Genomic DNA, 18,404 nt, shown 5'->3' with positions numbered 1-18,404 from the left:
CCTAAAGTTAATTTTCATATCAGATATTTTGGTGAAGAAACACTAGAGCACAGGTAAGTTTAACTCCCCTCTACAGTTTTTTTTTTTGCTACCAGCCTGGCAATTTATGTTTAAACATATTTCAGAAACTCCAGTTCATTCTCAGCCAAGCCAGGTTAGTGCATGCAAAAACATAGTGCAGTTATTTCCTGCCTCCGACTTTCCTAACCTATCCTAAAAATAGCCCAAATAAGAATATGTTTTTAAAATGCTTGTGCACAAACCTTAATTTGTGTTAGCATAGTAGATAAGCATAAAATAGTATCTACATGTTCCCACCTCAGATCTTTACTTAGTTAATGCTTAATTAGATGGAAATTTTATTCCTTTGGAATCTAAATTTTGTGCTTCATTGGTTTTAAAGAAAAGGAGCTCAAATGACCAACTGACATCATGATTGGTGAAATCATAACTATTCTTTTGGCTGACTTTTGGGAACAGCAAGTACCCCAGAGGAAAACACCCATTTGCTGGAGGCCGACAAGCTGCGGCACAGGATTGGGAGGATTTCCGTGGGTCAAATTGTACCTGGGAAACTTGAGGGAGCCCACCACAGTCAGCCATCTGAAACGGGAAGAAGAACAGCAGGTTAGTGCAATGCCAGAAGAACTCATTTAAGCTCAGGATATATTCAAATGACCTTTCTGGATATCTGGCACAAGAATGTTTCCTTTAGTTGTCTGAATAACATACATAGATCAAAGCACCTAACCAAGTAGTGAAAGGTCTAAAAAAGCGAGGACTACACCCCAGAAATCCCAGAAGTCTTTCAACCCTCAGGCAGAGCCAGTCAGAGCTACAAATAAATGTTTTTGCTAGGAATTGATTACCAGTTTCTTAGAAACCAAACTATTAGTCCTGGCTAGGGGTTTCAATTCTGAATTGCAATAGTGTGATAAGGTATTGAATAACCCGACAAACTGGTGAGAGAACAAACACCTAAGTGCTGGACGTGAGAGGGAAAGAGATTTGCTGAGATTGTGGACGGCAAGCAACAGTCAGAGCTGCCAAGAGAAGCAGGGAAAGCCGAATTAGAAAAGCCAACTTGAGTGCATGCAATATTTTTGGAGCATTTCACTTTTCCTGCCACCCCACCCCACAAAGTCAACCCAACAAAAACAGTTCTGTTCCAAGGGACACCACAAGCTGAAAACAGTAGACTTGAGAATTACAGGAAACCCCAAATCCTATCTAGGATTAGCTAGCAGCAAAACAGTCCTGTAGCAATGTCTGGCATCTGCTATATCCTCAGATTGAGCAAAGGCTGGCCACCACAAGAGCATGTGAAATAGTGTCATATCCTTTTTCCATGGGGCGAGTCTGCCATTTCTGTGTTGTAGGTAACTTCTCAGCGTTAGGACCATAAAAGCATTCAAAAAGCCCATTGCTTATTAACATTTAACAGTTTAATAACTGAATCCTAGAGGCATGCACTAGACATTCCCAGGGGAAGCATGAGCAAAGTAGTTTCACCATTTGTGGGGTATTACACTCATTACATCTTACTTCATTAGTAATGAACTGAAGACTGGATCCACACTCTGAATATCAAGTGTCAGCTAAAGCATTTGCAGGGCACTTTGCTGTTTTGAAAACCATTTTATCAACTTTACAGAAAATATTTTACTTATCTTGGAGTGTATTTGTGTCAGAGACATGAGATGAAAAAGCCACAGTTGATGTATCAGCTATCTATTCATCTTACCCTCTTGTTGAGAGAAAGGCAGGCACAGAAACAGAATGATTTGGTTTGCATTTCCAGTCTGCTGAAGGCTTTTTCAAACCTTTCCAAATACCTCGAGATCAACTTTGCCAGCTCTAGTCAAATTCATTATGGGTATGTGAAATAGCCAGCATTTCATGTCTCACTTCTAGTGTTTTAAAATGATGGAGCTGGAAAATTCCCTGTTGTTAAACAGGGACAAAAAGCCCCCAGATTAGGTAAGAGTATTCTAGTGGGATGAACCAAAGGAATTACCCTTCCAAATCACAATAGTTCAGACTAAGCTCCCATACTTCCCTTAATCTCCAACTTCTCTGACCAGTTTACTGGTACTTGGTGACATTAGCCTGCTTCTGCTCTTACTTGATCTGACTGATTTTAAACAAGGGGAACATTTTACTGTAAAAACCAGCTTTTGCTATTACCTTCAGAAGTGTAGTCTTTGTTGGGTCCAGCTTTGAGTTGCATTCAACCTGCATTGGAGAAAAGCAGCATGAGGCATCAAACACAGATGATATTTATCAGTTATTAGATTAAAATGGAAGAAATATCATATTTTCAGGCTTAGTATGAACTAAACTGTCGACATTAGGCTTGTCAATAAAGATTCTTTAAGCATACATATATACAGATGGAAAACCAAGTTCAGATATCTGACCATATTCTTTTTCATATGAAAAGACACTATATGGGAATTAGAGGGGTTTTTAGTGTGTTGGTGAGCTCTCCTGGCAAAACGTGTTTCTTATCTCATGATTTGAGCTTATATGATAGACTGCCAAGTGGTTAAGCAGCCATATGGCCAGTGACGAGGAGCCTGGCCATGCCCATTCAGGCATAGCATCTGAAGTCATCACATCCAAGGCTGGTTATAATGGTCAAAAAGAAGCTTCTCGCTTCCACAGAGACCCTGGGCAGAACTCCAACACCACAGAACAAGCTAAAATGCCAGCAACAGATCCCTCTCTAAAGGAAAATATTTGCGGTTCAGTGGAACTGCTGGGGCGATTGCTCCTAACACGGCAGCTATTAAATAGTGGCAGGCAGGCGAAGGGTACAAAATGCTCAGAATAATGGCATCTCTCCCATGGTCTGAGAGAGCAGAGTCATCTGGGCTGGATCCATAGCCTCAGTCTGCCAGGCTCATGCAGCCTCCTGGGTTGTATACAGGTTAAACTCAACAGTGAAGAGTACACTGCTATGGATTGCTCCATGTACACACCACAGCATCCACAGCCGGGGAGCTGTCACCAACCACCAGAAGCACAGGGCACCTGCAAGGAAATAACAAAATGGGTGTTATTTCTGTGAACCAGCCCAAAGTTTTACTAACCTTCATTCCAGAGCTTTTCACAGTCTACTGACACTCTTGTACCCTATACTAGGACCTGCTCTTTTCCTGACTTCTTGGCAATCATGCCTTCTTGTGCCCATATGCCTTGTTTCATAAGTAAATGAATGTAGGTAGGCATCAGCATCAAAATCTCATTCGCCCGTTGCCTTCAACTTTTGGACCTGCTAGATGAGTTGATCCAGTTTGGCAGAAAAGCAGAGTCAATGTCCCGTGTGGGCAGAGGGAAAGTGGGACTTGAAAGTGGTTTTGTGGTGAGAGTGCAGCAAAAGTGAAAGGTTAGATACCAGAAAACCTGATAGGTAACTATTCCATATCTGCTTAATCTGCATTAAATTTGGGGGTTTTCTGTAGTTCATATTACATTTCTTGGTTGCATAGATATAGCTACAGGCACTCAAGGCTATAAGTTTCCTTAACTAGGACAGATCTCCAGGTTAAGCTAAGTGTATCTACTTTTCAAACAGTAAGTTCTCCAAGCCCAAATTTGCAGACACACAGCAAGTGACAGGCACTATTTAACTTCATGTTTGCAGAGGGAAAGTCTTCCTAACAGAGTCCATGACTTACAGGAACCTCTATTTCCTAGAGTAAATTTCAAGAGCTTTTGCTAGTACATAAGCACAGTAATTCAGCTACAGTTCTGGAGTGTGCATGTAATACATCCACAGGTTGAGACTCTTAGATAATATCACATACAGGTGAACAGGCAGAAAACATAGTACTTACTGCAGGGTGACAACATTTATACCAGGAACAGGCCTCTCAATCTCTAGATCTCGACGACTTAAAAAAAATAGAAGAAAAGTTTTTGGTACACTTAAAATTTAGAAATACTTCCATATTCATCCATTTCAGAGAAAGCAAACATTCACATGTTAATCTCATATTAGCCTCCAGAGCTGATGGATAACCAGTTTTAGCCTGAAACTAATATCATTTTCTTCATCCAGTCCAAGTCTACCTCTTCCCTCACACTGCACAAGGACGTTCTCCCACAAGCAAACACCCAAGATGCCTAAGGTACTGTCAGGTCAGACTTATGTTGGAGGAAAACAACTCCATCACAAGCAATATTGAATCAAAGGTCTGGACAACATCTTCAAACAGTTTTCAGTTAATAATCAGATAAATGTATTTACCTGTTGTAGGAATTGACAAAGAGATGAAGGTTGTTTTGATTCATGTCATTAATAATATGTTGACGGTAAGTATGGATCAGGTCATGGTTGCTGTGAATCTCATCCTACAGTGGAGACAGAATGGTTCAGAATAGGTTCTATTTTCTGCAAGGACCTGAAGACATGGCAAGCAGTTATCTATCAGACTCATATCTATTCAGCAGGAGTGTATCTTTAAGGAAGTGACAATTCACACTCTGTGGCATTACCCAGAATTAACATTTTTCCCAATTTCCATACTGCTTTTTTTGGTTCATGGCTTCAGTACATTGTAACATCAAGACCTTACAATTGCAAAACATGGAGCTGTAGTGCAGATGTTTGCATTCAAGTACATGTGAGGTTTTAAAAGCAGAAAAAGTTCAGAGAAACAAGTTCAATACCCGCTTTTAGGATGAATCAGATGCTTAAAGCTTATGAACACATGTGGAACTCAGTTTCACAATAGTAAATAACTAAGCTTCAAGGACTTAAATCACTGACATTTTCAAGAAGCTTGTTACTACAGCCTTTATAGATTAGTTCCTTGTTCTGTTGTGTTATTTTCCATTACATCCACTAACAGTTTCAAGCAAAGCAATGTAGCCTTAGGAAATAGTAGAGCACTTCCTATTGAAGTAGACTTATGCTAAAAAGCATAATTTATGAATAACTAGTTCTTCCAGAGTTACAAGTATATTACACTATAAAACTTGGTGGGCATATTCTCCCTAGAACCTGAGGACATATCATGCCTATTGTTGTCTATGTATCAGCTATCTAAACAGGTTATCTCTACTAGGGTTGCCATGACTGAGGTGCACAACAAACCCCACTGCAACACACCAGTTCTGAAGTACTGGGAACACTATCACTAACCCAAACTTCAAGTCTAACTTTGTGTTTTAGTGCTAAAGGGAAGCTCTCTCCCCTTCTCCCAGCTTCAGGAGGTAAATATAGATGATTGAATATGCAAGAGGAACATTTTGAATGTGCTTACCTTTCCAAAAAGATGTGAAATGACCATGTCTGGTAAAGCATTTGTCCAACCTGAAATCTGAACAGTGAGATTTAAGTATTTGATATGAAAACAATCCTTGAGCAAGAGAAGACTTACTATCTATAATTAAACAAATAGATGTTCTTACATGTGCAATATACTGGATTGACAATTCCCTCCCTAATCTAGCTGTAGTATTAGGCATTGCTTATGTCTGAGTTGTTCTCATAGGATGTATTTACTACTGCAGCTATGCAGGGAACACATTATTAGCAGTATATACACAAATGAAATTTCTCCCTGCGAGAACACTGGGTAATCCAGCCAGATACATATAATTTACTCAAATGTTCCATTTCCTCCCTACAACCCATATGGACAATATTTTGGAGACAGTACCTAAGGGACATGGAGCTCATGTCCCAAAACACGTTCTGGTTTTGTAAGGACAGAAGGATACAAGACACCAGTTTTAGACTTAGGGTTGGCAGTGCCTAAGTGCCTGCATAGATGAAAGGCAGAAGCAGGGATATGAAAGAATTTAAATAAATTGGAAGAGGTAACCAAAACAAGCCTCATGAGAGGCTCATTGTAGAAGACTTACTAAATATACTTCTGGATGAACTAAACTTACCAAAACAATCTGGTATGCAAGATTGTTAAAGAGGTTTGAAACAATTCTGCATCCCTGCTCTGGAAAGTTTCTCTTACTGTTATGAGGTTTTCATAATAAATATCATTCTATACACTTTCAGTGTGTTTTCTCTCAGTGTGTGTGTGGTGGGGGGCTTAAAAAGATGACCATGTAATTTGGGGCTTTTTTTTTTTTTTAATCTATCACAACTGCTATTCACTTGGACATGAGCCAGAGTGTCACAAAGTCTTCCATTACCTTATTCTGATATATCTAGCCTATCAAAGCACTTAAGTGACATTTAATGTATTAAAACACTTAAATGACAAGTAATATAACACATTCACACACAGGTTCCAAGGATTTTTTTTTAAGTGCTTTACCACATTGTAGGATTACAACTGCAAATAAATGTAGTTAACAGGAACCTTTTTGTACATTAGCTTTCATTTAATTCTAGGCAGACTGTTCATAGCTGCTGCAGCCAATGCTGTTTTCAGTCTTTTAGCATCTAAGGCTCAGATGGATCAGTAAAACCTGGACTAATTTGTTTTGAACATTTTTCAGTGCTCCAGTTCACATTTTGAACTGTGTTGATAAACAAAGCCACAGCAAAGAATTGAAAGCTTTAAATTTACTTGAAAGAAGGCTATTTCCAAATCTATATTGTGTTCTGGGTCAAATTAGGTTTTCCCCCCTGCCCCCCGGCAAAGTCACAAGCTCCTATAAATTGTAGCCATACCCTGTAGTCTCATTGTACCATGGATATCCATTTCTTAGAAGTACTTAATTTCATGGCTAGCCCTACTAGCTAGTGATGCAGGTAGATGTGTAAATACAAGAGTAGACTCAAAAGGAATTGGCAATATTTTCCATCTGCAGCCATTCCTTAATGCACAAACTTGCCCAGCTTCTCATGCTCAGCAGGTTCATGGTATGACTGACTTCTTTAGCTTAAAAGTGTTTACCTTAGTTGCTGCCCAGTCCATCCAGCCCTCAGCACAGGGGTTTACATTAATGAGAACTAATCCTTCCACCATATCCGAGTGGTTTAACTGGAGCGGCGGGGGAGGGGAGGAAGAAAAGAAGAAAAAAAATTAAGATCTATCACATATCCTCTGCAATCTGCCAGTCAGCATAAAGTTTAAATTAGCAAATCATCTCCTAGGAACAGAGGTGGCAGGTTTAGTTGTCTTGTATAAAACAAGCATATGTATGGGGAAAAAAATCTTCATTAAAGCAATTCAGCCAGCAGCTGGAGAACATTAAGATTTAACTTCTCCACCCTCAGTTTAAATAGAGAACTCCCATTAAAAAAACCTTCTGCAGATGAACTGGGCAGAGCCCAGGCCTTAAAATGGAAAGTCTAGATCTCCCGGATGAGCTATCCCGCAGCTCATGGTATTTCACTCAAAGTCCAAACAGCATAAGCTAGGGGGGCCGCAGCGCATCCGGTAAACTAAATTTGAGAAAGCTCAAGGAAGCTTACAGCAAATCGAGTTAAGATGTAGGCACCTGCTCCTGTTCCCATTCCAATAATGCTCTTCAGCCTGCACAGAAATACAAGAGAAGCGAGAAATCCTTAAGAGCACTGAAAACAAATACATCTCCCACCATTGTCAGCCTTCCTCTTTCAAGTTTATCTTGCAACAGGCCACTTCAGTGGCTGGGTGGCTTCATGGGATGCAGACTCTCATGCAGTGCTGTGCAGCAGTAATTTTAGCTTATCTTAAGGAAAATACACTGAGCAACTCTAGTGGAAGGGTTAGGGTTCCCTGAGTGCTGCTTGCCTGCAAAATGTAGAAGACACTTGTGAAATCTTGACTGTAAATACAAAGCCCCCATCCCCAGCCTGCCCCTGCCCTCCACGGTGCAGACACCAACTGCTGTCTCCGATCCCTAGAGAGGAGAGCTGGCATGGAAAGCTCTCACCCCATCCAGCCACCATGCTGATTAAGTTTAAACTGCATAACTAAACAGGGCAGAGACAAGGCAAACATTTGCATTAACTATGATTGGTTTTAAAGCATCAGCTCCAAGGCTTTAGAAAATAAATGGAAGACTGGACAAAACTGCTGAGATGGGAAAAAAGTCTACACAATGCTTTTAGGAAAATATCTGAAGATAGATTTCGTGTCTATAAGTACCTCAAGGGAGGCAGCAAGGAAGATGGTGCTGGCCTCTTTTCACTAGTGGCCACCAACAGAACTAGAGGTAATGACCACAAACTGAAACACCAAAAGTTCCACAGGAACCTAAGAAAAAATTTCTTAACAGTGAGGGTGACAAAGCACTGGAACAGGCTGCCCAGAGAGGCTGTGGAGTCTCCTTCTCTGGAGATCTTCAAAACCCCCTTGGATGCCACCCTGTGCCACGTGATCTAGGTGACCCTGCTTGTGCAGGGGGGTTGGACTAGATGATCTCTAGAGGTCCCTTCCAACCTTAAGCATTCTATGATTCTGTGATTCTCATTAGCAGTATTAAAGCTAGGTTTTGGAAGCTCCCTTCAGTTAAACAGATTTTCTGTTTAGGTACTGACATTATTATAGCATTTTTCCCCCACCAAACAAGAAAATAATTTGTAGTATCATTGACCTTATACTAAGTAGTAAAAATATAAACAAACAAAAATAAAACCTGTTTTGAGAAGATAGTGCAAATGCTGGGTGGCACAGAGTATATCTAGATCTGGCCTTAACTCAGACACTAGTCTGAAAGTAAAACCACAGTCAACAAGCCTATCTAGGCTGCCTTGCCTTGAATTCCAGGTTTTCTCTGCTTAACCTGAAAACTCCTTGGGTGCTATTGGGAACATTTATTCTGGGCACACAGGCACCTTTCTCACCTCCTGCTCAAGCTAAGCTTTAAAGCAGGATCTACCTAAACTTGTTGTGAACCTCTCACCTTTGACACCAGGGCAGACCACAATCTAGCATCTGCTGTTGGGTCCCTCCACTTCGGGAGGCAGGAGTGGCCTCTGAGGACACTCAAACAATACACTAAGTGTCTTTGGATGGGAACAGTTTGCTGACCGCACAGGAAAAGCAGGCTGCCAAAGCAGGAGGAACAGACTGCCAGGGCACGGCCTGTCAGGGCTACACACAGAAAATGCTGGAGGAAGCCCCTAAACTAGGCACATGGGATTCCAACCTAAATTGCTTCCTGTTTAAAAATAAACAGACATCTCTGGGGGGGGAAAAAAATAACCCTGTTGGATGCACAGGCAAAAGCAGTCCAACCATACTGGGGAAAGATGGGGAGAGCTGGAAAAACAACAGTAGCTAATTCTATTGAACAAAATGCTGGGCAGCCAGAACAAAGCTGCAGGTACTTAAGAGCACCAGCTATTCCCTGATCTCTGCTGTGCCACACTTTTTGATGCTGTTTTAGAACTGCATCAAGACAAGAAAACTCAGTAAAATAAGAATTCTGCACTCACCCAAACTGTTTCAGGATTCCAGGAAGCATTTCAGCCAGCTGATCCATGGAGGGGTATACATACCTACAACAAATACGTATTTTTGAGTTTGCTACACCACTTTCAGTGGACTGGTACATTTAGGGACATACTGGTCACCCTAAATTTAATACCAAATGTGTTCCTTATCAGAGCAGTAACAGTATGAACTAAATTCAAATCAAGAGCAAATCCTAATGAGTGATTTAGCAGAAGTGTGACTGTATTCAAGATGGGTACTTTATGTGCATTACAGGATGGCAGATGTCTGTTCCAGCTGAAGGCAAAAGAGACTAAAATGAGCCTCTTCCAAAAAACGTTAACCCTTCACAACTTATGAACAAATTCGGATATGTGAATAATATAGACTTCAGAGGATCATTCCCAGCCCCATGCACCATATTTATACTTCTGATCCACCATAGAAAAAGTTTAATGAGATTGGAGAATGACAGACTTGAAAGATCTTTTGTAAATAACTTGCGTGCTTGTTTTCAGGCACAGACAAGGTCCTATAGCTTTAAAATGAGGAGAGCTTTCCATTAGCATTGCTGGAGAAAATTAAGTCATAGGCAAAGCTATGAAGCTGTTGAAGTTCTACAAAAACAGCCGTAAATCAATGCTTCTGCTCATCTGCAGAGCAGAAAATTTTCATGGGAGGAATTTTGAACAAAATCCCAATGGAGCAGCAAAAGGGAAAAAGAAAATCACCCTGAAGTACTTGGAGAACATCTGCTCAGGAGGTATCAATCTGTTTCACATCAAGATTTGGATAAAAGCAGTCTTTTTTTCCTCCCTACACCTACTTAAACACCCTAGCCTTAAACTTTTATCATGAGTAAGTATTTTTACAGAATTCCTGACTTGAATGAAAACTAAGTTCAGAGAGAAACCAGCTCTGAAGCTTTGGAGTTAATTCTTCATTGGGAACCAATTCCAAAGCAGTGGCTAGAGAAGAGTATGTCAAAAAATGATGTCAGCTTCACAGTCAATCATCTTTATTTTCTACACTTTGTCTTTCAGGACTAATTTACTACTATCTCTGACAATCTTCAAACAGAAAAAGAGACAGAGCTGGGGGAAAAGGAGATCAAAAGTACAGAGAAATTTTAGGTATAGTCTACACATTCCAAGAAAGAGCAGCAAATTATTTTAAGCTCTTCTCTTAGTATTCGCTGTTAGAAAACTAAACTCTGTCCTGACAAAAGCCCAGATAGCTCAGGGAGAGCACAACTCTGTGATACCATGATGCTGCCATTAAGTGATGGACTTTACTAGAACAGACCATAATAGTTGCTCTAGAATGTGGTAACACAGAAGTGTTAATATCCATATTTTGGACAGGTGTTCTGACATTTAATTCAAACAAATTCAAAGGGGAGTGACAGAAAAAGCTTTGCCTGCCCTGCTAGTAGAAAACTGGGCCACTCTTGTTAACACAAGCCAAGAACCTGGCCCATGGTGACCTCCGTAGCATCAGACCAGCTTAGAAATTAAGGAGGGAAATAGAATAGCACATGCCATAGGAGTACCTATAAGCTCCTTAATACCTAGTCCTTATAGAACAACTGTTCCTTGCCTTGGCTCACTGGCTGCTCCCTTCGTCAGGGGACATGAACCTATCCAAGGGTCATCTTACGGCAAACCTGTCACATTTGACTAAACAGGGCATGCATTTTGGCCAGGCTCATGGCCATGACACAAAACTTCCAAGATGTGGCATCATATGTTACATGCACTCAGGAGCGTGCAGATATTTATGATAGGTGGAGGAACATGACTTTGTTATAATTAGGTGACTTGGACTTCCCACGTAACTTATCAGTTTTATTCCTCAGTGTCTTCCATTCTGCCCTTTAATAAAAATTCCAGACTTACAAAAGACGCTGTTTAGCGGCTAATGATCCACTTGCTTTTTGGGTCAATTTAACTCTGTATTTGCACTAAAAAATCAAATCATTAAAACAAGGTGACCTTATTTAAAGTGGCACCTGTCAAGGAATTGTTTTTTAAGCAGTCTAGCCAGAGATTAAACATGAAATTATAGCCTCAGAGTCTACTGTGAACTGCCAAAACACAACAGGGCTCCAGTAACTTAGAAATGTGGAGCCTCAGGATTTAAGTTCAGAGCCAACTTGTGTTTTCTTTCAAGTGCTTTTTAATTAAACTGCAGATCGAGACTCTTCTTCCAACCACAGCAAGGGGATAGCTGTGAAAGCAGAGGCTGTTTCCCTGTCAACTCACCCAGCTGGGAAGGATGCTGCTCCATCCTGCTGCCCAGGTGCATCCACGTGGCAAACTGCAAAGTGCTGGGTGATCTCCTGCATATCCTCAAAGTTGAAGAGAGGATTGAAGCAAGTTTTATCTTAAAAAAGAAAAAAGAACAATTAAGCTCTTTCCTCATGGCCAGTTGACCTTTACTTAATAGTTCTTTTGGCATTTCCCAAAAGTATTTGCACGGTGTACCGAAGTCCCTAGGAATTCTTCTTTGTTCAAAGTTAAAACAGCAATAAGCCCAGTAAGGAGAATTCGCCCCAGGATTTGGCTTCGGTAATTTTTTTCTATTGACTTATCTCGTCATTTTTTCTTTGAGTTATGTCAAAACAGACGGAGAAAAACGTATTCATCTCCAAGATGGAGACTTGTACTTTTGCCCAAGTATTACAAGATAAATATTACATTAGCAGCTGCTGCAGACAGCTCAAGACAAAAATGTCCAAATGTGATATTTAAGGCTTTAGGCCCAAAACTGAGATGATTTGATTTCTGGTGTTTAAGGAATATTAATGTGGGAGAGCATTATCACATTTTCTTCATGTAGAAGACATGAATTCTGTAGCACTTTAACAGACCTAGAAAACTGTTTAATATTGAGTATATGTTTCTGAATTGCCTCATGCTATGCAAGTACAAGAAAAAATTATTAGAAATTATAGAACATTTTTAGCTAAAATTCCACACTAGTGGAACATGCAATTTCTTCCCATTTCAAAGAAGAACTTTTATTCATCATACCATTCACCAGATAGGCTTTGTATGTCTAAAGAAAAAAGTCTTAATGAAAGATTAGATCTAGATTAAGCCCTGCCCTAATCCACTGAAAATCCAAAATAAAGCAGGTCTAAAAATAGACAAGAAAACAGAGTCTGTCTTATGAATAATATCTTTTTTCTTCTCCAACAACTGAAATTCAGAGATCTGCAGGTGTTTTAAAGTTTTAATAACTGATTAAGGAACAGTGAATTATGAAAAGTAAGAAGTACCAGTGAAAAGAACAAACTGGAACAGATCTGGATACTAAGTTATTACTTTCTTGGATGAAGCAAAGCATAAAAAAAAAAGACAAGTTAAGTAGTGACTGAGGATGCAATGCCCACATTCATTTAGTTTTTCCAATCTGCACGAGACAGACACCTAACTGTGGCATCTCCCTTGCAGCACAAGATTAATTATCTGAAGAACTGCAAGCCAAGAACCAGCATCTTGATCAGTCCTGCTGGAAACAGCCTCAGCCATCTCTTGTGGGCATTTTTACAGCATTTTTAAGGTCACTAAAGACTGCCATGGATCCCTTTGCATCTTTAAGGGAAATTTTCTAATTAGTTACTTTGGAAAGGGGAGTTGGATAGGACGAGAAAAAAAATTCAGAGAATTCAACCAGCTCTAAAAGGAGGATTAGGCTGGGAATGTCTCTATAGAAAAGACAGAAGTATCCAATATTTTGTACTGCACATTCATGAGCAAGGATCTATGAAAAAAATTAACCATAGTTGCTTCCATAGCTTACTTTGTTGTTGATTACAACAGTGGTTATAAATACCCCAATAAAAATGAAGACCAAGACCTAACCAAGAAGTCTACTTACGGTTCAGCCCAATGTCATGGTATGTGAGGATGGCAGGTCTGTTGCCCTTGGGAGTCCCACACATGGTGACATGGACAGAGCCATGCACAGTCTCCACATCTTGTTCCTGAAAAAAGGAAGAGGAAGCTGTCAGCTTCTGCCACAAGTGCTCAATTCAACCCTCACTGGAGACCTTTGATCTTCACTGTTGCTCACAGTGAGTATTGCAGCGCAGCTCAAAGAACGAAAAAATAAGCTCAGAAAATGTCAGGCTGCTGCAGCAGTTCAGAGAGGTTTTCTTGTGAGTATCAGTGTTGGATAGTTTCAAGATGTACTGGAGAGTCTGAGCAACTGGGGAATCACATCAAGGAGCTCAACTCAGCATGCATCTCACTCCTGTCTCTACCAGCTGTCCCCATAGTGCTGTGTTCCCACCTGGGGTCAGCTCAGCGACTTCTCAGTTCCAGGGATTTCGGCAATTTCCCACCATGATGTGGGCTCCCTACACTCCCTCTATACATTCGCACCCTGATGCCCAGATGCTTTTTTATTTTTCCAGGATACCACCACCTTTAAACCACCCTGGGAAGCATTTTCCACACACCTCTCCTACTCCAAACCCCTGGCAGCTACAAAAGCACTTAAACTGCTAGCTCTGATCAGATGCAGAAAAAACAGTTTTAACCCTTGGTAAAGTCAGAATAAGACTGACCAGCTCTGTGTATTAACACCTACAACAAGGACAGCTCAGAACTACAGTATATGGTATCTGCAGAGGTACAAGCTGCTTCACAATAGAAAAAGCTTTGTTCTCCAGTATAAAGCCTTTAATTCAGCAAATAAATACTATTCCCCTAAAGAAGCCACTATTAAATAGCATGCATTTGTCACAGTTTTCACACTGTGGAGCCTTGCGTTAAATTTAGGGATGGCTGTTATGTAGGGCTAAGTGCAAAGGAGCAGTACAATCACAGTGTTTTTGGGATGACTGAGAAACAGCAAAAAAGCTACAGATTATGTTTGTTATAGTTAACGTTTGTTTTCTTGTTTAATGAATGTTAAATGTAAGAACACATGCGTTATTAAAGAACCCCTGACTAGTTTTATTTGTTGGATGTGTAAGCAAGTCAGGCGCTATTCAGCTGGTACCAACATCTAGAACATACAGAACAGTGCTCAATTCTTTTGTATATGTAAATTAAGCAACCTGCTGGACTGTCACGGGCGTGAAGGGAATCACAGCAGATGTGTTAGGCCCTTTTCTACCTTATTGTTACATTTACATGCAGTCAACTCAGAAGTCAAAGCAGTGCTAAGTCTTGGCAGTGTAGCAAGTCTTGGCACTTTGTGAGAACATTTCCATCCATGCATGACATTAAGTACAGCACTGTCTTCTACTGCTGGGCTTGCCTGGCTCGCCTCATGCTCTATTGTCCAGGGAGAAAGTCTAGGTTAGCTCCAAATCTTCAGAGATTCTGCAGAAGCCATGAGTATGCAACTCTGAACACCTTCACAGCAAAAAGACAGGAGTCCTTCTGGGCTCTGATCTAACTCCCAGCTTAGGGATTTGATACTTAAAATAGACCACCGATTTTGTTGTAAATAAGAATGTTAGGCAACACCATTCCACAATACACCTATTTTTCTTGCAATTGCACATTTACATCTGTTTTAAGGTATAATCACACCCATGAAGCAAATATTTTCCCCACCTCACCCCCAGGTAGGTTTAAGTATCATTATCTGAACTCTATTATGCCAAAAGAGTAATGTTTAGCTATTAAATCTCTTCAGAGATTCAGTCTTTTGCATACTTACTGCATTGCTTAACAAGTAAGCTGTATCCTCCATATCCAACACCATCTTTAGGCACAACAGCGTGATAAATCCAGTAAACCAGACAGAGGAGCAAATAGCAGGTTTTCTACTTCACTCAAGTAGGAAACTAGGTTATATATACAAGCTGTTATTCTGCATAGGCTTATGGCTCCCATAATGCCCAGCTCGAAAAACCAAACCAGACTAACTCAGGACGTCATTCTTAAATAGGATTTGAGTCAGGTTTGACCAGAAGTGCTTATTTAATATAGCTCAGACATCAAAGATCAACTAAGTCTATGCCACACAGCATGGGAAGTGTCAGCTTTCAAACCTGGGAATTAGTCATTTCTGTTCCCATTAGGTTCTGTTTAGTTCAGGTGCCTTTGGGATCTTGATTTCACAAATGCTAAAATATCCCAAACTGATTCTAAATTAAATCAGAAGCAAGTTCATTTCTAAAAGCCAGGAGTAAAGATTACCGTATGTGTACAAAAGACTTTGAAACTCAAGAAACCTCACTTGATCTCCACTTCAGCAAATCCCACAGCAAATAAACCAGCATTTAATCTAAATTCTTCCTGCCCAGTCATACTGATTTTATTGTAGGTAACATTTCTGTCAAGCAATTAGCTTTTCTAGGAATTAGTTATACTATACAGCGAAAGAGATTTGTAATAGCTCTAGGATAACTAGTACTGTTTTCTACCTTAATTCTGCATTTACAAGGCATAAGATGCAGCATCAGCAGGTTGGCAAACCTTAGCAAGAGTAATGAAAGCAAACGATATTATATAATTCTTCTCCCGATAAACGCTGAATTTTAAATTACTTCCTCTTTAAAGAAAAGCCTTTTATATCATCACAGTGATAAGCCTTTTGTATCATCACATATTTCTTGCTGTGAATGCCACATCTCTTCAGTAATGGCCCCGAAAAACCCAGAATAATCATTCTTAGAAGAGACAACCTTTCACAATTGAGTATCCTCCTCCTCTATGCATGAAAAAAGATCTGTTCAGGATAGACCAACCAAGGCACTTGAACCTGCATATCCCACTGACCTCTGAAGCTAATTTTTCTGGATCTGGAAGCCTGGTTCCAGTTCACACTCAGTATCAACTAAAAATAGGAGCATCTCTGGACTAATGACTGGTATAAATAACAGTCAGTTTAGCAGCTGGTTTAATTCTTCATCTTTACAATGAGACTCACGTCATCAAGTGGGTTGCGCTATTTTCACTAGCTTAACTACAAATAGTGAAAAGGTTCTTCTAAAAAACCCTTCCGATTCAATCTTTTTTAGGGAGGGGAGTGGGTGTGTATGTGTGTGATGTCAAACCAACTATTTCACGTCTCTACTGATCCTATCAAAAATCAAGAGATTTGGCTACGTGATGTGCGGACGAATGTTTTCAAAATGTAGAGCACTGAAAACAGATGGCAGCACATCCCAATCAACATCAGCGTTGCAGTAAGAGGCTCTTCACCAACTGATTTGTATTAAAACACTATCTTAGAAAAAAAATCCAAGATACACTAATCCGATAGAAGGATAAAGACAACTCACCATCTGTTCACATCTCTCACTTTAGGAGAGGTACAATCTTTTCTTAGCGCTCTAAAAACACACAAAAATGCTTTTGATACATGCAATTTAAGAGAGGTTGTCTTAGTTTGAAAATAACTGATCCCTTTTAAAGTAGTTTTGAGTTAGTTTGTGTACATTTTTTTTCTCGTCAAGTGACATTTTCTATCATTTTGTCATGAGATTAGAGGGTTGAAGCAATCTGTAAATTGATACCACAGGAAAGCTCATTTATTCTCTCCATTCTAGCATAGCTAAGGGAGATATGAATCGTGGAATATGTTTACAAACAGCTTGTTATTCATTTTCTTGAATAGGGGATATGCAGTGAAAATATTTTAAACATTTCAAAAGAAAACATATGCATTGCATGTTTTGCTAAATACACTGCATTTTCTATTTTAATTCAAAACTATGCATCCCATCAAGCTTATTTTAAAGCTTTCAAATACATTTAATCCTCAAAGCCCATTTCATGCTTTTATTTAATTTATAATATTATGTCTGTTAAATATAATTCCCTTCTCCTGCACAGAACTGAAGGAAAAGCTTTAAAAAAAGCTAGGAGACAGTATGTTTTAAGTTCATAAAATTTTGGATACTTTGGCTAAATTCAAATCAGAAATTTAATTTACTAGCTGTCCACTTATGCTGTTTTTCATTTTTTTATCGCCAATATCTTGAAGATCAAAAGTGTTTGAGCTCTTAATATAACACTTCAATAGCAGGTACCAAATCCCCTTTACCCTGAAGTTATTTAACAGCATCTGCTGTAGCTTTCTCTACCCTGAAATTGTTCATTTCACCTATATTAGATTATTAGATATTAGATTTTAATACGGAAATAAGCATCATAGATGCAGCCAATACCCAATGCCAGTGGGAAACCCACCTGCTCCGTCACACAACAGGGAGAGGCTGAGCTGAGCTGTCTCCTGTTGCAAGGGGACTCCCCCTTGCCCACCTCCAAGGCAGGAGGACAAAAGTGGTACCAGTGCATTGGTGGCTGCAGGTGACCAAGCATCACCCGTTGCAGGGGACCAACTCAGCTCTGCCACCTAGAGCTGCTGCATGGCTCAAAGCTTTGCCTCACTCTGGAGAGAGCAGTTTCCTGCACTGCTCACTTGCAAAATGCAAAGTTAAGGGCAAATATACACACCTGCTCCATTACTATCAAGTTAGAGAGCTGACACATATTAAACTGCAAATGCAACTGAAGTGTTTTTGCTGAACCAGCATAAATTAGGACAGGGCACACTGTCCTGCAGCAGTTTGTCATTAATTGTGCCAAAACAGGTATGTTTGGGCAGGAATGTTCCCTTACTGGGTGGACTAGGTAACTTTATACCTGAATTACTTCAATTACCTTAAATACTTAAACTTTCAGGTAGCTGCTGCAGATCCATACCTACAGCACCAATGGGAAGAAGATATTGGTTCTTCCACTCTGCTTATCTTGGCTACTCCCTAATAATTCCATGAAAGAGTAGCCATAACTGAGCCTTGCCATGTGAACTTTCAGGAGGAAGGAGATAGGATGACTTAAACCAAAAACAGGAAAACAAACAAAAAAGAACCCTGCTGTAGTCAAATCTAAAATAGCATGTGAATAAGACTTTCTTTCCAAATCTGAATATACACACAAAGTTCTTTCTTGGAGCCAGAACACCTCTGGGGCAGTCCTGCAAGGCAGAAACAGTGGCCAGTGATAGGCAAAGTTGCTAACTCAACCTGACCTGACCCCAAAAGGGCCAAGCAAATTGCAAGCTATATGATGGACGTCCATGTCC

At 40.0% G+C, this 18,404-nt stretch overlaps 1 protein-coding gene across 1 annotated transcript in view; it reads right to left on the bottom strand.

The window, feature by feature from the left end:
* NDRG1 (N-myc downstream regulated 1) overlaps positions 1–18,404 on the bottom strand; it is a 37,268-nt gene that overhangs the window by 2,874 nt on the left and 15,990 nt on the right. Inside the window, exons 4-14 of the mRNA XM_088535120.1 lie at positions 13,230–13,335; positions 11,609–11,729; positions 9,347–9,409; positions 7,397–7,457; positions 6,876–6,962; positions 5,274–5,330; positions 4,256–4,359; positions 3,843–3,899; positions 2,985–3,036; positions 2,188–2,235; positions 568–603 (exon numbers count right to left, since the gene is read on the bottom strand). Of these exons, the coding sequence (XP_088391246.1) occupies positions 568–603; positions 2,188–2,235; positions 2,985–3,036; positions 3,843–3,899; positions 4,256–4,359; positions 5,274–5,330; positions 6,876–6,962; positions 7,397–7,457; positions 9,347–9,409; positions 11,609–11,729; positions 13,230–13,335 (792 nt within the window). The remainder of the gene's footprint in view (positions 1–567; positions 604–2,187; positions 2,236–2,984; positions 3,037–3,842; positions 3,900–4,255; positions 4,360–5,273; positions 5,331–6,875; positions 6,963–7,396; positions 7,458–9,346; positions 9,410–11,608; positions 11,730–13,229; positions 13,336–18,404) is intronic.

This window comes from Tinamus guttatus, unplaced genomic scaffold (assembly GCF_059628265.1).
Source record: "Tinamus guttatus ecotype Peru unplaced genomic scaffold, ASM5962826v1 Tinamus_guttatus_pri_ptg000038l, whole genome shotgun sequence".
NCBI classification, from domain to species: Eukaryota; Metazoa; Chordata; class Aves; order Tinamiformes; family Tinamidae; genus Tinamus; species Tinamus guttatus.
This window is presented reverse-complemented; position numbering and strand designations above follow the sequence as displayed.